Source organism: Pinus tabuliformis, chromosome 6, assembly GCF_031772625.1.
Source record: "Pinus tabuliformis cultivar Carrire ecotype Pingquan chromosome 6, CPIR1, whole genome shotgun sequence".
Lineage (NCBI taxonomy): Eukaryota > Viridiplantae > Streptophyta > Pinopsida > Pinales > Pinaceae > Pinus > Pinus tabuliformis.
This window is the reverse complement of record NC_142292.1, coordinates 1,184,058,648-1,184,083,362: the sequence shown is the minus strand read 5'-3', so window position 1 is coordinate 1,184,083,362 and position 24,715 is coordinate 1,184,058,648. Positions and strand designations below refer to the sequence as shown.

Below are 24,715 nucleotides of genomic sequence, written 5' to 3'. Positions count from 1 at the left end.
TTATTAAGTGATTCTATTATACACCTCGATTTCGGCAATCTGCTCCTTTTGTAAACGTGGCATCTCGGTATACGTGGTTCCTTTATGACTCTGTACCATGGTAGTTTGACACGCCGCTCGCTCATTTGACGGTCGAGGACGGCCTATCACATTGCAGGGGGGGAGCAGGTGACCTCATAATTTGATCGCATACGTGTCAGACTATTATTCGAAGAATTTTCACTTGGGAATAACAAGGCTTAACGGTATATTGTTTTCCAATTTAGATGGCTTGTTGTTCCTAAGCTATTTCCATATTATGCTCTGCAACAATTAGTAAGTAACTCGGAATTTGAACAAGCTTGTTGTTTCATCATTTTTTCTGTGTTTTCTAACAACTTGAATAGCCTGTTTTTCCATTGTCGTCTCTGCGTTTTTACAGTGTGCTAAGCATGGGAGGAAGATCAATTCGGGGAGAACCATAGATATTGACAGTCTCTAATGATGTACCAAAAATCCTAACAAGGGCAGGATGGATAGTTTATCTCAATCATTTACAACAATCCAACGAGACCGTAGCAATTGAATTCTTGCGGAACTTGCAAGAACATCACTCCATAGTAAGAGGGAGACATATAGCAGTCACAGATGACATAATTGCAGAGGTCTTGGGACTGCCAACCACTGGACCTGTGTGGACTCTGAAGAAGTAGAGACTGTGAAATGTCGTAAAACTCTTCCAAGATGAAGGCCAAAACCTGTTTGTAAGAGGGAAGGGAGTTCTACCAGCAGCATTGGGAGAGTCGTGGGTAGAATTGGCAAGAATCATCTAGAGTTACATCACCTGTGAAGGCAGGAAAGACGTGGTAAGACCTCACCACTTTAAACTTTAGGCCGTATTAAAACAAAAATGCACTGTGAATTTGCCTACGTTTTTAAATTCTTTATTACATGATGTTTCTCGAAGCATGAAAAAATCTTGCCACGTAGAATCAGTAGTAAGTCACCATGGGTTGATACGACTGATAATTAGCTATAGTCTTACTCAACAATAGAGCAGTTGGGAGGAACTGATCTTCACGATAGACGGGGGACTAGCTCTACCAGCTCAAAAACGAAAACATGGTACCAGTATATTGAATACACCATTGAAACAAACGAAATTCGTTATATTGGCATGGATCAGAGGGAGGCTGGAAAGTTCCCAAGTGAATACCAGTCAATCGGTGGAAATAGATGATTCAAGGGATGAGCAACCCCCATAATTGGAAGGAGAGGAGAATGAGAAAGAGTTGGAGGAAAACAAGGAAGAAAAAATAGAGGAAGAGACCGAGTAGTCTAGGTAGGCAGAGGAAGAGACAGAGCAACATGAACAAAGCCCATTGCAAAATCCATTGCAAGAGGATGAATTGGCCCAAATTCTGGCAAATATGGGTGAATATGCTCAACCTCTCAGCCCACTAAACCTCCACACCGAAGAAGAACAAAAGGAGCATTCTGCTCATGACCAAAATGCATCCGAAGAATTGTACGATGAGGAAGAAGAAGAAGAGAATCACTCGTCTCATGATGAAAGTATATCTGGAGAGAAAATTGATGAAGATAAAGAAGAGGAATAATCTGTTCCCAGTCAGACTACACCAGAAGAATTGCATGAAGGAGAAGGGGTGGAAGAAGAAGTCACCCAGGAAATAACAGAACAAGCTAGGGTTTTTACTCCTAAACAACCCGATCAGAATAATGAGGAAGCACCCCAAGAAGAAAACCAGGGAATTCGTCAAGGTTAAAGTCTAGGCTCGAGTAAACAAAAAGTTGTTCCTTACAAGAAAACGAAAGAAATTAAAAGATTACGAAAAGAACAACAAAGACTGCTTAACGTGATAGCATGACGTCAACAACAGATCATAGTTTTGAAAATGGGAAAGAGAGCAAAAAGGACCTCGGGGGTAAAGCATGCAACCATTCCGGCGAAACCCCTCAAGAAATAGATTAGGAGAACTCAAGTCCAGCTTGTCGTTCAAAACCAAAAGGAAGAGCATTCAATTGTCGCCCATGTCAAAGTACAAATAGATAATATATCGACCTGTGACAAAGAAGTTCAAACAGAGGCACATCCCTCTGAGGAAATTCGAACCATAAACATGGGACGATGCAATAAGAAGATCCAAGTAAACCTTCCGCTTACAACTACTATGTGGGACAATGATTCGAGGACAATAACTCTGTGAAAGGGTTTGGTGCAAGCCCAGCAAACTGTAGAGAAACTTACAAAAGAGATTGTCTCTCAAGAAAAGTATGGGAAATTACAATAGCAGCTAAGGAAGGTCAACTTATCCGAAAGCGAGGCCTTTGAAGGATGGTGAAAGGAAGAAGAAAGGTTGAAAAAGGTAACTCATAGACTAGATGTAGTCATCAAGAAAATGGATACCTTATGCTCTTTGTATACTGACATCCTAGCGTGTAGAGCACCTACTAGGAACTATGCCTTGTTTTTAATGGAACAATATTTGCAATTGAAAATTCAAGCTTTCAAAGCAGGAGCCCCTATAGAAATAAACACTATCAGGGAAAATTTTAAGAACCCCCCTAAATTTATAAATATAATAAATGGGCGAATCTCCATGGTATATAGGAAAAATGGAAGGCGATTTTATCAATAATATAATATGTATATATAATTTTTTGGCGAATCTCTCACCAGGCATGGCGAATATTTTACTCAATTATAAAATATTGTAAGATCTTGGCGAGTCTTTCACTAAATAATAAAACTTTGTAAAGTCCTAGTGAATCTTAGCATAGGCTACATGCTGGTTTAATTCCCCCATTTTAATAGGCTACATTCCAGGTGAATACCATGGGTCAATACCATGTGCCATTTTGGTGAATACCATGGGTCAATACCATGTGCCGTTTTTATTTTTATTAATTATAATATTAGGGTTAATAATGGTTTTTTGCATGGTATTAATAACAATCTACTCCATGGTATTTGTCCCATAGTATTTTGGCCATAGGTTTCACCTAAATATAACCCATTTTTTGAGTGTTCGTAAATATAAGGTTACTTATGGAGTAAATATAAAAAAATGTTTTATTTGTTTACCATACCTCTCGTTTATTTATATTTTTATTAATTTACCATACCTATTTTACAAATATGGTATTTGGCCCATAGGATTCACTTAAATAAAACCTCTTTCTTGAGCCTTCATCAATAGAACGAGGGTTATGGATTAAATATAAAAAGAGGTTTTATTTATTTACGATACGTCTAGTTTATTTATATTTTTATTTATTTACCATACCTTTTGAGTAAGTATAAAAAGACGTTTTATTTATTTACCATACCTCCACATTACTTATATTTTTATTTGTTTACACTATATAAGGTGACTTATGGAGTAAATATAAAAAAATGTTTTATTTATTTACCATACCTCTCATTTATTTATATTTTTATTAATTTACCATACCTCTTTTATAAATATGGTATTTGGCCCAGAGGATTCACTTAAATAAAACCTATTCTTGAAAATGGGCGAATGGATTCACTTAAATAAAACCTATTCTTGAAAATGGGCGAATGGAAGGTTGTAAGTCCTATTTTCAAGGGCTAAATTTACCTTTTTTACCCTCTCCCTTAAAATAAGGTGGCCTATTTGAGGTGATTTGTAAAAATGTACTATGATACAAAATATTCGCCCTCTAAAAATTTAAAACCCCTTAATTTTGCCAAAGGGCGAAAATTCGCCCCTAAAATTATCCTTGAACACTATTGACGATTTCATAAATTGTTGTAAGTACTATGGGGTGAAGGTTCAGAGATTATTATGTGAATTCGATTTGCATAACCTTGTGTTAGATCAAGAAACAGAGCAGAATCCCAACCCTTTCATTGGGGATATCCAACTGTAGGCATTCATTTCTTTTGGTGTTAATCAAATAAAATGGCTTAAAGCCTATAATGCCTTTGAAAGACAAGAAAATGGATTAGACTTATGGGTGCGAGTTGAGCCTAGAGACCCATTACGTTTGTGGAATAAACATAGGTACATAATGAGGACTCCCGACATGATTGAAGCATTAGGACCTATTCATATGGTAATCAATCGGCAAGGGATAGAATATTTCTTTACCATCAAGGACCTTGCCATTGCGGCTGCCAAATTATGATATCAGACTTCTAATCTAAACATCCAACTCAGGGAACCATTTAACTATGAGAACTTTAAGCTAGCTGTTGATCGTTTGGGTCTCTATGGTGACCTTATTTTGAGAGAAGGCCCATCTTGGTTAGGCTGTAAGTTCCACAGTCCGGTTATTTGGCACCCAGCACCAGGATACCAAGCCTTGTATGAAATGTCTGAGGGTAAGACGGGACATATTTTTGAACACGTACCTAGGCATCATGGTTGTAGACCACCTCATGAGATCCCATCTCCAACCTACTCACTCACTGCCTTGCATGTCAACTACAATGTTTTCATGATGGCATGAAAAAGGGTAAGCAGGGGGGTGTGTTGAGCAGTAGAGAAGGTATATTATTATCGTTTATTTTTTCATCTTTTCTTTAAAACTCATAACCTCTTTGCATCATGAACTAGGTAGATAATACAAAATTATGATAAAATCTATAGGGTTTGTATGTAACGCAAAATAACTAATAATTGCCCTTTTCTTATGTAGGAAAAGGAGAAAACGAAAGATTGTCGTCCCAAAGGAAAGGACAAGACAAAGTTAATTGCTGTCCCTTTGACAGGGAACCGCATGCAAACAAGGTGATCCAAATTAGATCGTATCAGCCAGGAAAGGGAAAATGAGATACCAAATCGGCGCAAGAGAACAAGAGGATAATTGAGAATTAACAATCTGGTGAATCCGTCAGGATCCTTTGATATTGAGGGATCGCTATCTTAACGATTTTTGTATCGTTGATATCTCCACTTGGCTGTTATAAGAAGGGGCAACACAGATAGCCTAGGGGATGAACTGTTGTTGTTTTTATCAAATTCTCCTTTGTATTTGGAATTTTGATCATCGAGTCTCGTTGAAGAGCGATCCACTATAACTCTGTTTTGATTCTTTAATATAAATCTGGTTGTCGTTCCATCTTTCATTTTGGATTAATCTCAAGCGGCATGTCCCTGGATGCTAAGGGCCCGACCCTGGTGGAACACTTGCTCCTGTACCATTATTTCTAATTCATGTATGGTTTTCGATATTAGCTCTGTTTAGTAATCTGATGTGCTTTGCTAATTTACACAATGGTTTTGTTATATTTTGTTTATTCTCAACTAAGTAATGTTGCTCTCTATAACAGGAATGCTGTGTTGTTCATTCTGACTTTATAACACATTGTTGTTCCTTTAACCATTGATATAACATTGTTGTTCCATTACGAATCACAATTGTTATTCTTTATAACTGTGATTTATACTTGTTGTATCGAAGTCAGATTACTGTTCCTTTCAATATTAAGCATGCTATGCGTCATATTCGTCTTGGTTTATTGTACATTTATATTTGATTCAAGTTATTGTTCTATATTTCATCTCTATTAGTTGCTATTCTATTTCTGTTTGCTGTCTGATTTATCTTTAGAGTAAGGATTGTTACCTAATTCCTGTAGGATATAATTGTTGCATTCATTTCCGTAGATTAAGGTTTTGATGTTCAATCTTGTTCATAAGAATAGAGGGATGTCCTTGATTGTCTTTTAATTACATCAGTTTATAGAGGGATGAGTTACCATTATCGTACCCTTGACTGATAAATTTCTATAGCTTTCTGAGTGCATGATTTGAGTTTTAAGGTTCCTTTCTGTAAGTAGATCTTATTTCAACCATACATTTACTCTTGTATTTAGAGCACTATACTACTAGCATTACTCTAACAAATGACTACCTCAAACTAAGTACACTCTTTGAGATAAGAAATCGTTCCTAGATTGATAAATTAATGTAGGTTAAATAGAGGTGAAAAAGGCCCTTTTTACTACTCAACACCTCCTATGCCAAATTAGGGTACCCAGGGTGAAAATTCCAAAGTCCAAGTCCTTTGTATTGAGCTATGAGGGTATATTTATAAAAAATTAGGTGACTCTCCAACTCCCATGTGACTCTTGACCTCCCTCATGAATCTTGAGTGTCTACAATGCTTTTCAAATTCCTTCATGCCATTTCAACTTCTAGATGACTTTAGGACTTACTAGTGACTTTTTACATTCCATGTGGGACCCTTGGTATTCCAAACATTTTACATTTTCTCATTTTTTGAAATACAATAATTACACCCAAAAATGATGTGGCAAGATACATTGACACATCTGACTTTGTGACAACACTTAAATAAGCCATGACTTGGCATTAATGACATTGAACTTCAATGCGATCTGTCCAAGCGAAACCTTTCTCCTATATTCCATATTTCTATCTTGTTCATAACATATCTTTTCTTGTTATTTATCTTTACCCTCCAAACAGTCTGGATTAATGTTAGAACCTTCCAAGTCAACATGCGATTCCACCATTCTGTGATGGTCCAAAATTTCTTCATGTCCTTCATGATGGTTATTTATTTTTCTTCTTCTTCACAAGTGCTCTCTTGTAGTCTCTCCTTAGTGACCTCCATATATCTTCATGATAACTCTTGCATGCGTTTCATCCTCATCCTCCCAAAGCTTGGATGATATGGAGTCTTCCTTGCGATTTTGATCTTCAATATTTCGTCTTGATCTAATGTCCCTTCATCTTCTCGCTTGATAGTATCTTTGTCTCTCTAGCTTCACAAGTGTGATCTTGCATGATATCCTTGGCATCCTTCTTGAGCATCATCCTGTCATGTCAAGATATAGTACCTGTAGATGAAATTCACTCATGAGAAGACAACATCAATCCATAAATATCCTAGTCTAAATTATTCATGCAATTTCGCTAATTGAACCTAGGGCAGAGTGTAGGATTGAGGGGGAGGCTAATGGATTACGTAGTGCATAGTTCAAGGAGGTAGTGATGAAGTTCTAGTTATTGTGATTATCCAATGATAGAGGGACTATAATACATAACTTTGCAGTTGACTGAGAGAGTGACATAATAAGGCAAGCTTACTCAATGTGATTGGGAAATGTGTAGTTTAGGGAATATCGAGCCAAGTGATTGTGCACTTGTGCAGATGAAGGAGGCATGAGGCCTCAATATTGACTGAGACTGCACAATGCACAATGGAAGATTGATTGGGAGAAATATTGTGCATTTTTTAGCAACAAGAGGTAGAGGTTGAGCACTGTGACTACGCAATGCGCAGTCCTTAGAGGTAGGGGTGGCTATTTGTGACTTAATACCACACAATGCATAATTCAAGGAGGGATGAAAGTTGGAAAGTTGCATAGATATTGAAAGCTCAAAAAAATGACTAAATTTGGGACTATCAAGACAAGAGAGAACAAAACATGCAAACAAGTCTTAAGAAAATGATCTCACACTAAAATAACATCAACAAAGCTAAGGGGTTGCTCAATACCCAAAACCAATCATGTATAACTTAAAAGAATAACAAAATGACACTTATTTCTAGGTGCAACAGTTGAGACGTAGCTTTGCGACACTTAGAATACAAGTTACGAAACAAGTGACAACTATAATGAGAAAGTGTACTAAGCTATGGGAATATGTCTAGCACATATTCTTATGACATATAAGATCAACTAATGTAGAAGAGTGTGCTAGAGTTTCCTCTAGTGATGCGTTGAAGTGTGACATGTCCCAAACTGAAATTGGTTAAAAGAAACACTTGTGATAGTAAGAAAAGTGAAAATGACACTTGCAAATCCTTAATAAATTGAAAGTGACAAATGCTAAATTGAAAAGAATGCAAAAGAAATACTTGAAAATGTGAAATAAATCGGAAACAATAGTCACAAAAGAAAAATTGACACTTATGAAAGAAAAAGCAACAATTGTGGAATATCATTGGAATGAAAATATAATTGCAACTAAGAGTGATAGAATGAATAACTCACAGGATTTCATGCTCACTTTAAACTAAGATTGTGCACTGAATAGTAACAAGAATTTTGTAGTCACTATCTTTATGAAATCCACAGTCACTGAAAACAAGGGTTGTGGAGTGTCTATCGTCGGTAGTTGTGTAATCACTATCACTGGGAACTACGTAGTTAGTGTATCTAAGGATTGCACATGTACTACTTCTAGAGATTGTATATGGAGTACTCTCAAGGATTGCGCAATGCCTATCTTTAAGGGTAAACATTGACTACTAAACTTTCCGGAAGAGGGTACAATTGAGAAGGAATACAAAGGCAAAGCATGTATAAGAAAGTGGATTTGACACTTGGATACCCATAAGAATACTTGATCACTTAGAAAAACATTAACTGACCATGAAGTGAGAGTGGACAACTTGAGGTAACAGATCATGAGATGATAAGTAGGCTCAGCAATTCAAGTATAAGTAAAATTTTGGACGATTTTTTTCACAGCGACAACATAACCATAAGCATCTACCTCTCAATGAAAAATAGTAACACCAAATACCATTTTAAGCATTGGAGGGATTCCTATATTTGAGAAAATTTCCCTATTTGTTTGATAATGTCACTCTTACTTTTATTGTGTGTGTGTGTGCATGGGGGGAGAGGGGGAAGCTGGGGGTAGGGTTGTTGAAGTTAATCTCTCCTTCAAAATCATCCTTTAACCCTAACTATTGTGAGCTTCTACCTCTTAATGAACAATATCAACACCAAATTCCATTTTTAGAAAACATATTTTTATGCAAATGAAGACCAATTAAACCAAGTAAATTAAATTTCTTTAGTTGACATACCTAAGAGCATGAAGAAATATCAAAATTATATTATGAGATAAAAATAAAATATAAATTTACTCTTACAAACATTATATAATTATTTTGTAATTTTTTGTTGTGTATATGTACAATCATTTTCTTGAGATGGTAGATGGTAATATTGTGAGGGTGTTACATGGAGTAAATTGCAACAATCCCTCCTCTATTAACAAGATCTTAATCCAAATGGCTTTTCTCAAAGTAATCTCATAAGGGATTTACTTGTTGGAAAATATGTTATTGCAATCATCCACAAAGTAGGTTTTAGAATTAAGAAAAATTAAGTCCACATATTGTTTCATATTAGGGACAAAGAGGTATCTTTATTTGTAGTAATTTTTTTCGGTATTGAGAGGGGGTGATGCATGAGGTGAGTAGCGTTTATAGGTGCTCTACAGGTGTTAAATTTGATTAGGTGATTGTTTGTTTTGTGAGAAAATGGATTCAATGCACAATCCATAATGTTGGAATTGTATTTTGGAAGTACAAAGCAATAATGAGCTCATACCTTCTTCCCTTTCTTAAATCACTTGAGTCCTTCATATTATATATGAGATTTATAAATAGAGCCTCTATGTCACACACCTCAATATGTCTTAGTTATTCTACGCACCCCCCCATCTATTTTTTTTATTTATATATTTCAGAATATATCTATTTTTTATGTTTTACTTTGGTACTCATTAGTTTTATGCATTCATTAAATCACATAATTTTGTCCCATGTTTAAGGTTAGGTGTGTTTATGTATCTATGTGTCTCTCCTACAACCCCTAATTTTTAACCATACGGGGCTCCTTTTGAGTTGAGGAATGAGATTTTATATATTTAAAAATTAAGAGGAAGTTAATATCACCACAAAACCTATTTGATCCATTCACATAGATTACTAAGATGTGTATACTTTCCTTCTTCATTAAATAAGTAGGATTATGATTACCCCTATTTTATTGAACTTATCCAGCCAATTAGCACTGATTTTAGGCAATATGGGTATCATCCCTCAAATACAATTACTATTCTTGTAGTCATGTCCAATCGTAACATTGAGATATACACAAAAATAAAATAGAATAATTGTACGAGGAAGAAATCACTCACATATTTCTAATTGGTAGAAAGAATTCCCCTAGATCAAATGGCTCCCTATGATCACAATCTATCACATCTCTCCTACTAAGAATTATTTTAATTATGAAAGATAAGAAAATAGGAATGGATTATAAATTAGATAACTTTCTTCAATAGTACTATAAAGGTAAGATCATTACATAAATAGATAAATATTTTTTCTCAAAATGTCTACTAGATTTAATAATTTTAAGGGACAAAAAATTACAACATAACACAACTCACCTTCCATGCTCTACAAATAGAGACCTAGGGATATAAACCCCTTCCTAATTAAATGCATGACCATGTCATAAACTAAAGTTATATATGAAAGAATTATAAAACCAAGACCTTGAATGTGCATATATCTAAATATAGCTTCATATCCCTATGTTGGTATGTCATTGCATTTGTTGGCTTATTTTTGGGTTAATTTTTAATTTTTCAAGCTTATAAATTGTTTTTCCTATGAAAGTTGTATGGGTATAAATAAAAATAGATATTTCAAATTGCATGAGAAATGGACATCAACAAGGTTTAGTAAAAACATAGTGTTTTATTTGGATATATGTATTTGGAGTGGGTATCAACAGAAAGAACTTGGAAGGATTTTTTTAATAATTATTGAAATCTTAGGTATTCTTTAATTATTGGTTTGTAGATTTCTGTGGAGTGGTTTCTGAGAGGCTGAATTCAGATATTCCATAGTTTTCATCTTTTCATTAGTCGATGTTTCGAGCCTAGACCAAGACTCATCATCAGGACAATAAAAAAATTGATATATCATAGGTTTACTCACTAAACCTCATGTTCCTAGTCTACTCTAATAGCCCTTCTAAAATATTAGCTTAACTTTAGAAAAGGAGTAGCAATTTACATAATGAACTCTATAATCTACCTATATACAATGTTTTCTACCTAGAATTATAAATCTTATATGATCTAGTGATCAACCCAATGCAATGTAGCAAGATTTTAAATCCATAAAAAACATTTTTTTCTTTATCCTTGTATTTTGTGAGTTTCCCAAGCCTCTCCAACCACTAATATACACCCACTAGGAACATTAACCAAAATACTTCATTCCAATTCCTTGAGGGTCCATTGTATAATATAAAATCCCTACACATCCATGAATCCCATTCATGCAACTCAACCTCTTCCTTATAGCTTTACCTATTTAAGTGGCTTCTCTAATTAATTCTCAATGTCATGTTTATAAATCATTTTACTCATCCTACCAATGTGTTCCTCTATAGAATATGTTGCCATGATGGAACTTTAATGAATTATGTATGATACCAAGGTTCTCATAGGTCACTAACAAAATCTCTCATTGTGTTTTAGATGTGCTCGCATTTTCAATCTTTCAAAAGGGAAGAAGCCTGTATCACATGATGCACAATCAAGAGTTTTAAGAGATAAGAAAAGAAAATGGAACATTTGTGAGCTTATATTGATTACTGATATATTAATCCTATAAGTTATATTTATGGAAATAGAAATGTTCAAATTCATAAGGATAAGAAAAGGCATGTAATCACACTACTTCATAGATTAAGTATGTTGTAGATCCACCAAACCACGAGCCATAGCTAAGACATGCAAAAAAAAAAAATCAATTTCTAATTTATTTATTCATTCCTATTTGGGTTTTATAATAAGTAAGTAATCCATATAAAGGGGTAAACCTTTTCCCTTTAGCTTCAAAGATCTTTCATACATACACATAGTTAAATTTGACCATGTCAAGTTTAGTTGCAAAATAGGATAAGGAAAACTATGTCAAACTAATATCTGAGTTAGCTCCTTAATTAGACTTCATAATGGTTTATCCATATTTAGTTGAGGTTATCTCTCATTCTATTAATCTCTCTTGTCCTTTACACCAACCTCTATTCTCTGATATCATTCAATACTATGCATCCAATAGTTTGAAATTCCCAAAAACAAGGGGCCAACATAAAAGTTTCAACATTTACATAAAGTGATGATTTGATATTCAACCTATAAGGTCTTTGCAATACTTTTGAAAAGATGGAATTCCACACCATATAAGTATGTGAAATGTTGATTTAATGTCAAAAAGTGTCAATTAAAATAAACACAGTGGAAATGAAATGAAAAAAAATTTATACATGGTGACAATAACTTTTAAGATGTGTGGTGAATGTTTAAAATGTCGATTGCATGTTGAACTAATGTCAGTAAACCAACAGAGAATGTGTATAAAATTTAGAACTTTACACAAAGTTACCATTGATTTTATGACATATCGCCAACATTTCAATTATTGAATACACCACATCATGAACTTGACATGAGGTCAATGTTAAAGATATTCATATTTGGATGTCAATTTCACATAAAGTTATGATCCAAAATCTAGAAATGTAAGTAGTGTGCTCCAAATTATCAGTGTGCTAATACCAATTCCTTATACTATTTAACATAGTACTAAGAAGCAAAGAAAAACTTAATTTTTCCAACTTTATCTCATCAATTCTTTTTAATATACTAAAACATTGCACATCATGCATCTACACAATTAAGATTATAGTGAGATTTACGGTAAAGTTTTGTTTTATATTCAATTCATCATATCAATGCATTTGAAGTGTAATGAGCATTCGTGCTTATATCATGGTGCATGTAAGATTACACCAACAATCACTAGAAAGATTAGGTGATTAAATTTAATTCAATGGTATGTTTGAGATGTATAGGAGTACCATGGAAGGTATGAGTATCTACTAGTAAAACTATAGAAAAATTCAAATTCACTGTAAACTGAATACATAAAATATATCATATCATTTTTTTTTAAACAAATGAGAAAATAATCAAACTTTAAATTGAAATTTTAAACTTTAAATTAGTAAAAAAATCAAAATTAACAAGAAATACTCACTTTGTTTGATCTTTTTATTAATGAGGCATGGTTATATCATTTGAGAAATTCCAAAATGAACTAAATGTATCATGAAAGTGAAGGAATTTAGAACTCTAACAATACAATAGCACCACACATTAAAAGTGATGTATCAAAATTAACGAGAAATACTTACTTTATTTGAACTTTTCATTAAAGAGGCATGGTTATATCATTTGCGAAATTCCCAAATAAATAAATTCTATCATAAAAGTGAAGGAATTGAAAACTCCAACAATATAATATCACCACACATTCAAAGTGTTATACATGATTATTACATGCCAACACTTATGTGGATGGTATAATTAAACAAAATTAGAAATAAGATTATGATGTTATAACTATTATTATCTTTTTATTTCTTATCTCCATGGTGTACTAAAAATCTAAGACATAAATGCATTTATAGCTATATGGGATACAAACAATTAATTTATTAGAAGAATATACAACAGAAGACTAATTTCTTTGCACTAGTGTTATGATTTTATAAATATTATTATCTTTTTATTTCTTATATCCATGGTGTACTAAAAATTCCTAAGACATAAATGCATTTATAGCTATATTGGATACAAACAATTAATTTATTACAAGAATATACAACGCAACACTAATTCGTTTGTGCTAATGTTATTATTAAGTTGAGCATAAGTGCCGTAGCTATGAATTTATAGTGCTTATTGGTATTATTTCTTATTTTTTAGTCCCTCCCTGGGACTAGGACTATTAGCGATCGCTCGATCGCTGACCAACTATTAGTTTGTGGTTTGACTTTTTTTTTTTCACTGTTTTTGCAGGTTAACCTAAGTTTAATGCTCGGAATTTTATTCAACAAAATTTTAAGCAAAGTTTTGGTTTTGGAAAACAATTGGGGTCTTATTGCAGCCTTCACGTTGTCCGATGCAAAAATATTGGGACAATATGATGTTATCCAAAGTACGGTGGATGCCGGGTTACTGGTTCCAGGGACGTGCCATCTGCCATGTTTGGTTGGCACCGCAAAGCCACCTGCCACTGCAGAAAACAGCAGATGTTCTGCATGCTTTTGCTGTGGAGTCCGAAGGGTCTGTGTTCATTGTTACGGTTTTCTCACGCAGCTGCTCTTTTTCTTTCTCTGAATTCTCATGAAATGGTCACACTGTAGTCTGCCTGCGGTTCCAATCCTTAGATGAGTTCTTTTTAGTACATTTCCGAGCTAGTTTTTTGGAATGTAGAGGCAGCTTTTTGGTTTTGATGAGTGTTGCTGCATGGTATTTCATACTTCGATTGATGGAGATTGAAACCCAAAAAGCTTGCGCGTAAGGAAACTGTTGTTTTCTGAGAGTGGTTTTGAGGTTACTGAGCGGAGCGTTGTAGACATTGCGGAGTGCTAGAACTTGGTTTGAGCTGTACATGCATGCTTGGTCTGAGAAGTTAGTGATACATCTACCCCATCCAATACATTCTCCAAATGAACTAATTCAAGCTCGCTGCATGGGGTAATTCTTGCTAATTTTGTCTGAAGGCAAGCCTTACAGTAGAATACCATATATTCCCTCTGCCGTTTGCTATACATTGCGTCCAGGATGGCAGAATCTTCTACCAAGAAGAAAAGAAGCAACAATGAGGGCTACCTTGGAGCTGTGCGTAGGAAGAAGCTCAAGTCAGAGCCTAAAGTGAACAAATATATGTTCAGGGTTTTACTGCCAAATGGTCTTAACCTGACACTAGAGTTGGAGAACGCTATCGAGACTATGTCGGTGGCCGAGTTTGTTAGGACCGTACGACGCCAGGCTGAGAAAGAACTAGTCGAAAAGGGGTCAAGCAAAGCCACCTGCCACCGCAGAAAACAGCAAATGTTCTGCATGCTTTTGTTGTGGAGTCCGAAGGGTTGGTGTTCATTGTTACGGTTTTCTCACGCAGCTGCTCTTTTTCTGTCTCTGAATTCTCATGAAATGGTCACACTGTAGTCTGCCTGCGGTTCCAATCCTTGGACGGGTTCTTTTTAGTACATTTCCGAGCTAGTTTTTTGGAATGTAGAGGCAGCTTTTTGGTTTTGATGAGTGTTGCTGCATGGGCTTTCATACTTCGATTGATGGAGCTTGAAACCCAAAAAGCTTGCGCGTAAGGAAACTGTTGTTTTCTGAGAGTGGTTTTGAGGTTTCTGAGCGGAGCGTTGTAGACATTGCAGAGTGCTAGAACTTGGTTTGAGCTATACATGCATGCTTGGTCGGAGAAGCTAGTGATACATCTACCCCAGCCAATACATTCTCCAAATGAAGTAATTCAAGCTCGCTGCATGGGGTAATTCTTGCTAATTTTGTCTGAAGGCAAGCCTTACAGTAGAATACCATATATTCCCTCTGCCGTTTGCTGTACATTGCGTCCAGGATGGCAGAATCTTCTACCAAGAAGAAAAGAAGCAACAATGAGGGCTACCTTGGAGCTGTGCCTAGGAAGAAGCTCAAGTCAGAGCCCGAAGTGAACAAATATATGTTCAGGGTTTTACTGCCAACTGGTCTTAACCTGACACTAGAGGGAGAACGCTGACGAGACTATGTCGGTGGCCGAGTTTGTTAGGACCGTACGACGCCAGGCTGAGAAAGAACTAGTCGAAAAGGGGTCAAGAAAAATACACTGGGGACCCCAGGTATATGTAGAGGATGCTATGGGGGAGCGAATTGAAGATGGCAAGATCATCGGCCAGGCTTCTCGCAACAAGACTATGATTGTAGCCCTGCAGGTTCGGCTCTGAACTTCCTTTAAGCTATTTTTTAGTTTTTTTTTTTTTTATAACTAAACCTAAACCAAAACGTAGTTATTTGTGTGCTTTGAAAAGAGTTATGTGCTTTGTCCAAACTGCATTCTGGTATAACAAAGACTTCTTTGAAGTATTTAGCAACATTATCTTTATATGGTAAGGATACATGACTCTTTCCTCTGTTTTTTGTTTTATAATGTTTGACAGGATGGTGGTATAAACAGTGTACACACATATCATGTAAATCCCTGTATATATGTATATTTAGCATTTTTCTGTTTTAATTTTTAAAAATTGTATGTAGTTTTCGTTAGAGCACAATGCCTAAATAAAGCTCGTTGAAAACAATACAAATTTCCACGCCAATCAGGTAACAGTATTTGTAAGTAGAACATTCCAATGCAAGTTGATAATCTTGTGGAAGATCTCTACTGGAATGATTGATTGTTGATTTTCTTCACAGGACATGTGGAATGTGACTCCAGAACCACATCTCTTAGTGGAATTGCCCCAGGAGTACACTTTCCAGACAGCATTAGCTGATTTGATTGTATGTGGAGTATTCATTTTATAAAAGTATTTTGAGTTTTTCCATGCCTGAGAAATGACTAATGACTTCTTGTGTATTGATCTAGGGTCTATTTAATTTATAAGTTTAATTGTCAACGAACACTGTATTTCCTTTGAATAGGACAACTCTTTACAAGCCATATGGGCTAATGGAACTGGCAAAAGGCGATTGATAAGGTAAAAGGTTCTGGCAATTTTTTGTAGTCTATAGACTGTTTATTTCAAATATCTAGTTATTTATATGTAATAGTATAATTCAACAGTGTGCTATCAAGTGGTATGAGCTCAATTAAATTTGGCCATGGGGCCATGTTTTCTGCATTGCCTATATTCTCATTACGTATTATTTTTTTATCTGTCTTGCATTTTATCTTGTATGTACTCTGTTAATATAACTATGTAATTTTATGTTCTATTTGTAGGTATTATTTTTCTGATCTGTCTTGCATTTTGTCTTTTATGTACTCTGTTGTATAATATAATTATGGCATTTTATGTTCTATTTGTTGTTCATTTATTCTATTTGTTGTTTTATGTTCTATTGGTTCTATTTGCAGAACCCGCTCGAGCTAATTTCATTCTTATTCTGTCACACTTAATTGAGTTTATAGAGGGGTTTTTGTGTTTGCAGAACGAATAAGTCATGCTCAGGATTTTCAATTTACTTTGTGCAATCACCGCTTATGGATTTTATGGTCTTGAATATAATCAAGCTTGAAAATCCTCATCACTAATGCTGACGGCCATTGCCAGGGTTTGAAAACAAGGTCAAGTCTACGTGCAGAGGGGTAATCCTGACGGAACTTCATTATTGCCGACACTACCTTTTATCCCTCACTGCTTCGGGTCTGTGCAGCGGTTTGGGCTTGTTCGAATTCGGAGAGCAATTGTGGTTGGGCTTGCCGATGAAATCGAAGGTATGGCGACTTTAAAACATAAATCACGTCTGTTCTTTTAGACAATTCAATCTGTTTTAGCATTCAAATGATCCTTTACATGTAAAAGTTGCGGATGCCTGCAAAATCTGTCATTAAAAGTCTTTAAATTTGTGATACCGATTGAAATTATCCGTATTTCTGCGCGGAGGTGTTATTGAATTCTCTGTCCGGGCTTAGGGCTACTTTCACACAATCTGTTATGTTTTCTGTTGAGGAAATCCGAATACTGTAACTTAATCTGTTATGTTTTCTGTTGAGGAAATCCGAATACTATAACTTGTTGCGATATTAATTGGATGCTTACCATCTTTCCCCATTCCGATATTCTGATGCATTGCCCTGGTTATAATTTGTGTACAGTTTCTAGATAGATACAATATTGTTCATCATTTGTTCTAAGTGCATTTTGGTGCTCTTGGATTGCTTTTCCTTTCTCCAAACCTGCGTTTCCTGCATATTTTTATCATAAATTAGATCTGCTATCTGTGGACAGCAACAAGGTTTGGTTTAAATGCTCTTAAGGCATGTTATCACTTATTGGGCATTGGTCTATTTGACAGGTTTGCTTCCATAGACAGTGGCAACCTCCATGCTTTCAAGGAATTGACCTAAAATGAAAGGCAAATCATATTACCCTGCATCACCATGGTCAGGAAATTCGTAAGGGTGCTAATTTGAGCAGCAACAAACACAAAATGCAGTTTGTTTCCTTGGGTTAATAAATGGGGTGGGTCATCCGCTTACGGCAGGGACTACCGGCTGCATGCAGCACTTGTTTTAAACAATCGTTCTAATTTTGGATTGTATAATGTGTCGGATTATTATTTTATTATTATTATTATTATTATTATTGTATGGGGTTTTTGGTCAAAACCATGGAAAATTTTAGGGGCTAATGTTCACCCAGTGGGCTAATTTTCCATGATTTTTCCACAAAAAAGATTCGCCAATTTCCAATTTTATAAAAGACAATTCGCCCAAATTTTAGAATATAAAATTATTTTACCTTAAAAATCGCCAACATTATATAGAGACTATATATAAAATAATTATAAATTTGATTAATTTTACAAATATATCAATAAACATTTATAATTTGCATATTAGGGATTAGTGAGATTCGCCAATGTTTTAAACTTCAAGAAAATTTTCCATCCTTAAAATTTTCCTTGGTCAAAACCCATATTAGTTTGTGTTAGGCCAACAAACTTTGCAAAAAATTCTATAGTATAACATTGCACATTGAAATATATGATTTTTTAAAAATAATTTAATTTATTTATGTTCAATTTGATTGGCTATCAAATTGAAGGTGTTATTGCCCTTTGCCTCTATTAATGTGCCCATTACCTCTATTAATTAACCAAAGTAGATAGATCACATCAAGATATAGGATGGGCATTTATGATACAATTTGTTTTGGAAAGGTGATAAAATTATTGCTAATGAATTTAATCATTTTATATTCATATTTATGAAAATGTTTAATAATTCATATAATTTAATAAAAAATATATTATTTAAAATTACATACATAATATAAAATGATTATTTAGTCTTATAATAAAAGTTATAACATTAAAAATTATAAATAATACAAAAATGTAGCTCTAGTAATAATCTTTTAATAAAATTATTGAGATTATAGGCTAGTAATATTAGCTAAAAGTTAATAATAATAATAATATTACTATTAATGACTATATCATATTAGTAATATGATATTACTTTATATTATTATTACTTTATCATAATAGTAATATTAATATTAATATTATTAATCTTATTTAAAAGGAAAAAAATATTATTAATTCTCTTAATTTCAATTATATTCTAAATTTAAATCTTACTTTTAATAATAGAAATAATGTGTATTTAATAATAATATTATTAATATCTTTATTAGACAACGGTCACTTAAAATTTGAGATTTACCATAAGACTAAGATCGTTGTTATTATATTTATTCTATTAATTTATATGAATAATATTATTAACAATATAAATAATTTAATTAAAAGTTTTTTATCAACCTTGATCCCTCCCGTGGGCCTTGGTCAAACCTAGCCGTTAGAGGTCTTGTTTATCTGTTCCTCATTAAAATATAGCTGTTGGAATGGCCTGCGGTCCCTATTTAACTTATCACTCCGGTTGGATCTTCAACTTGTCCTCATGATGAACCACACTGGTTCGTTCGAAACAAGTCGACAAACGATTTTTTATGTGATTTTGCGAAATTATTCTCACAAACATATTATGGATCACAGAAGTCTAAATTCTATAAATATTTGTTAATGGCATGTGTGAGATATATTTTTATTTTTACATTATATTTTTAAGAGGTACAGGTCACTTAGGTTTTTGTGCGAACTTTACCACATATGATATATTTTACACTATTAATGAATTAATCATATTAAAAATAATCAGATGTTTGTAATATGAATAAATATAAAATTTCCGATATTCACAAACCAAGGTATCATAGAAATTTATGATAGGACCTCTATACTCGGGTCTAATAATAAGATTTTCATAAGACCATATTCACAAACTATAAAAATCCAAATGTAAAATATTAATAATTATTTCTATGTCGCAATACAAATAACATTAATTTACAAAATTTAATAATACTTTTAAGTACAATATAAATTAATCTAATTATAACATTTTAAAATTTTGAATGTTATTTTTTTTATTGTTTTCCATTTTAATTTAGTTATATTTAAACTAAGAGACAGGGACTAGCTATATGTAGCCCTTGTTTTATGACAGATACTTAAAACATGAGTATTATATATCTATATAGTACAAACAAATATTATAATAAAAAAATATCTTATTAATTATTTTTTATATGAGTACTATATATCTATATCGTACAAACAAATATTATAATAAAAAAATATCTTATTAATTATTTTTTATAATTATTAGGTTAATTTTTAATATTTAAAACAAATTCAGTAACTCATATATTATATTATGATGCAGTTATATTTATAGATTTAAGAAGCATTAATAATATATTTTTTATCTAGCCAAAAATTAAGTTTAATTGTGAAAGTTTTCATAATATATTTTTAGTTATGTTTATGGATTTAAGAAGCATTAATAATATTTTTTTTTCCTAACCAAAAATTAATGTATGTACAGTTAAAAAAACTAAATATAATTTGTTTTCATTTCTTTTAATTTAATATTTTATTACAAAGTAGTGTAACAGCATATTGGCGTGTAGATTCGTTTTTTGAATTGGTGAATTTACAAATTTAGTTTACTTATTCTGTAATTATCGTTGAATTGCTCTCATTAATAAACATTTAGTGAAACTTTTGGTTTTTTCCTTTAACTACGAAATATTTTGTATAAATGGAAATGGGAGAAATGGTTCTATAAAAATCTATGCCATGTATCATTTTCCTTCCCGTGGCAACTCATCATTCTTTATACTTTCCATCTAGAATTCCTCAATGATTCCAAAAATATGACTTCCATCCTCATGCCTTATCATACTACATACATTATCCTAACTATGCTCTCAATTCCAAGATACATTCTCAAAGGGTGTTTGTACAATGTGAACACTACATATCACAATGCCATGTATCATTTTGCCTGCTGTGGTAACTCATCTTTCTTTAATACTTGCCATCTAGAATCCCTATGACTTCCATCCTCATACCTTATAATACTGCATACGTTATCTTAATTATGCTCTCAATTCCAGGCTACATTCTCCAAGGGTGTTTTCTTTGCACAATATGAACACTACATATCCCAAGATTGGAAATAGTGAATTGATGACTTTGCGAGGGAAATAGGTGATTTAATGTGAGTGTAAAGTTCATAGAAACATATGAACTTATTTCCTATCCGTATATGTTTCACTTTGACTTATTTTTAGTTAAAGAACCACTCCATTAAGATATTTTGAATGGCAATTGGATGTTGGGTTTCTCTTACCTACACTAAAGGAGAGCAAGAAATGTTTTTCCGAGAGATTATATAACAAAGAACGAAAGGGTCCAAAATTCTTTATATATGGTCACGAGAAGATAGTTTTATTGTTACTTAATAGATAATCTATTAAAGCCTTGAGTGTTTCTAGTCCAAACAATAGCTAGTTCATGAGATCAGTGATGTAAGTTTTTCCTATATAAGACCTTATATGACTGAGGGAACTTGAAGGCTCCATATTCAAACTTAGGAGTGACATATAGACCATATGGTTATGGTTGTAAAATAATCACTATTCCACATCTAGTTTCCTACAACAATTTTACTAAAGTATTAGTGCATATTCTGTCTACGATATTTCTATAATCTAATCTTTATTTATTACTACAATAATAAATTGTGCATGTATTATTTGTCGTTTTGATTAAGAATGAATATAATAATGTGTTATTAGGTTTCCATGACTTCAAATAACATAAATTTAAATTATTCCATCATATCTTTAATTATAAACTAATGGATGCATTCATAGTCTTTTAATTATTCCATCATATCTTTAATTATAAACTAATGGATGCATTCATAGTCTTTTAGGCTTCTTTTTGAAGCAAAATATTTTTTTAGTAAATATCATAGGTTAATGGACCAAAAATTGAAATTGGATCATGTGGGTGCTTATTTTATGGATTAGGGGCTTATATGGGGAAAATATTAGAGAATAAAGGCCTTAGATATTCCGTTTTACACTTTAAATTTCATGTTTTTAAGAGTGGTATAGGGGATTAAGGAGATTTCCTAAGGTGATATTTCTTTTAGTTAAGGTGGTAAGCTTACGAATTTCCTGAATATTTTGTTACAAGGATTTTATAAGGGAATATATTTTTGGTAGATGTGATTATGGGAAGAAGCGTTAACTATGATCTAGGTCGTCCAATTGACATCTCGTGAAAGCACCATGAGGAATGAAAAGACTTAAAAAAAACAAGTATAACATTCACATGATCACCCATCGAGATGGAATCCAGCTTGACGGAGATGGAATACAGCTTGAGTGGGCCTAATGGTTAAGAGCATGTGTTTCCTCCTAAGAGGTCACAAGTTCAAAACCAGAGGGGGGTAGAGTATGTATGCCTTCGTAGACTTAGCAGTCAAATCGCTGCGCGGAGGTGGGTCCCTTGTCCCACAAACAAGGGGGTCTCATACACCAATATTGGTGTCTGGCTTGGCTGTGACCTTAAAAATGCATATTATTATTATTATTATTAAAAAACTTTGCAATTATACAATGCCGATTGTGGTATGCAAGAGACCTTGTATCGTAACCTCACAATTTCACATGAACACTACGCGAAAAGAAAATCTAGCACTCGACTCGTAAGTGTTCACCACAGGAAGCATATAATAATATATATTGTTGTGCCAGCCGAGAGGTCAATCAATAAAAGTGGCTTAGCCTAAGATATGATTAGATTAACATATATATAAAGATCATTTCATAGGAAGATGTATAGAGAAAAACATATATCGATATGTGATGCGTTTGGTTTAGAAATATTATTGTATTTTAGTAGATATAGGGGGTTTTGTGTTTTAAGGAAGTTGGTTTCCTCATCATTAAATTAATGTAATTATTAAGGTTTTTAAGTAAGTTTATGAGAGATATTAAGAATAGGAATTAATTAGATATTGTGAGGCACATTTGTAAATGTTCTCGAATGTAGGAAAATATGATTGACGATGAGTGATTAGTGAGGATTGAGAGATTTTGAAATATTGTAAATCCTAGATTAGGGATTGGTTTCATGATTTTGGGGATCAAAGAGAATCCTTATGATTTAGTTAAGTTGTTGAGATCGTCAAGGGATCATTGAGAGATTTTAGGACTTGATGAGCAGATTAAGGATCTGAACCAGGAAATGGGTTACAAAAGCTTTTGTATAAATGTAAGCCTAAAAGGCATAGAAGAGGGTTAGCTAGCTAGGAGTTAGTAGTGAGTTAGATAGGGTTTGATTGTAAGCCTATAGGTAGGAAAGGGAAAAGGCCACGGATTAGAAAATCAGGCGAGAGAGAGAGAGAGAGACTCATTATGTAATTATTTGTTTATATATACACAGAGACTTTGATTCATGAGTGTGTGATGTGTGTTGATTGATGGAATTATAGATTGTGTGTGAATTACAGATTCTGCATAGTATATGTATGCAGGTGGAATTAAGTAGAACACAAAAAGAAGTGGAGGAAGAAGGATCGTGATCCGATCGTTTGAATCTGTTTGAAGGATCAAAGTTTAAGCTCAGGAGTGACAATGTTTAAGAGTACACGGAAGTAAGTTCAGGAGGAAGTTGTGTTGCAAAACAACCAAAGAGAAGAAACCATGGAGAACACCTAATACACAGAAGAACAGAGAGAGAACAATGCACAGAGAAGGAGTACAACAATCAGAAGTGATTGAACAAGTTTAGAGGGTTAAACGCACAAAGGAAAATATAGGTGAGTCAGGTGAATAGACCAAAACACTGAGAAATCGCATAAATACGAAGGAAAGGAAAGGCACGAAGAAATGAAGTAACCATGCAAAGGAACCATTGGATTAGTCAGATCAACGGACGAGATTGTGTGAGATGAATGGCAAAGATCTTATCGTGCAAAATAAAGTCAAGAAGTGAAGGGATCATATTAAGCCATGTGTTAGCTGAATATTTGCATGGTCTTCATAGGCGGTAAGTAGTTTTTCCCACGGGCTCAAGGCTAGAAACGATATTTTTGAATTCTACGCGATTAGCCTTAGGGGTTGACACGTAGCACACGGTGGGAAGAGAAAACCACTTTTCTCACGTGCTCTTGGTCTAATATCGATCATGCATGTAATCTACGTGAGATTACGTGATCACCATTGGATTGAGCTAGGAGGAATAAACAGTGGAGATTTAACGCACTAAGGAGTCAGTCTGAAGAAGTGAGTGGACGACGCGATAAGCATTGGATCGAGGAGACAGATCATTGGTGTGGATTGAACGCGATAAAGGGAGCATCGGTATACATGCAAAGGTCCGTGGAATGGAGGAAAGGTAAGGTTTAAGTTGGTTTATCGAATATTTGTATTATAGGAGAGTTATAATATAAATGAGTGGAATAATTTATTATGGGTTAAGTTGAGTTTTACCAAAGTCTAATGACCATTGTATGCTTAATATGCGTGGGTGATTACCAAAGGGTTAAGTTATAAGGATTAAGAATTAATCAGAGGTCTATTAAAGTTTAAGACTTTGGATAGTTAATTAAATGTTTCCACATAGATTTTAATTAACAACATTAAACCTTGGTTATAGAGGGCTTCCACCATGGATCAGGTGATTAATATTTGGACATAGTGTGACATGCAATTTTGTTTGCATATTGTGGGGAAAGATACGGCTTTGCTGCATCAATATGTAAAAAAAACAAAAAAAACAAAAAAAATAAAAAAAAAATTAGAAAAAGAACTTCACATGAGTGTTATAGAAAGTCAAGATGTAAGCCTAGTTGGAAAGGATCTCATAAAAGAACCATGTTCAAAAAATAAAAGATTGTAATGTATCAATAGCCAAAATTTACAATTATAATATCAACT

At 33.7% G+C, this 24,715-nt stretch overlaps 1 protein-coding gene across 2 annotated transcripts; it reads left to right on the top strand.

Moving 5' to 3' along the window:
* The first annotated feature begins 15,092 nt into the window (after positions 1–15,092).
* Positions 15,093–16,376, top strand: LOC149262985 (uncharacterized). 2 transcript variants are annotated; one of them, XM_089386887.1, is made up of 3 exons: positions 15,095–15,616; positions 15,842–15,874; positions 16,098–16,376. In XM_089386887.1, the coding sequence occupies exons 1-3, from the start codon at positions 15,431–15,433 to the stop codon at positions 16,206–16,208; spliced, it is 330 nt and encodes a 109-aa protein (XP_089243013.1). In that variant the 5' UTR covers positions 15,095–15,430; the 3' UTR covers positions 16,209–16,376. The 2 variants fall into 2 exon arrangements, with proteins under 2 accessions (XP_089243018.1, XP_089243013.1); XM_089386892.1 differs by lacking the exon at positions 15,842–15,874 and having other exon boundaries at positions 15,093–15,616.
* The last annotated feature ends 8,339 nt before the right edge of the window (positions 16,377–24,715 follow it).

Bases quoted from the DNA above. Each gene is read 5' to 3' on its own strand.
- LOC149262985 (XM_089386887.1), top strand. From the start codon at position 15,431: ATGTCGGTGGCCGAGTTTGTTAGGACCGTACGACGCCAGGCTGAGAAA. The intron at 15,617-15,841 runs GTTCGGCTCTGA...AATGTTTGACAG, and splicing joins CTATGATTGTAGCCCTGCAG to GATGGTGGTATAAACAGTGT. The intron at 15,875-16,097 runs GTAAATCCCTGT...TTTTCTTCACAG, and splicing joins ACAGTGTACACACATATCAT to GACATGTGGAATGTGACTCC.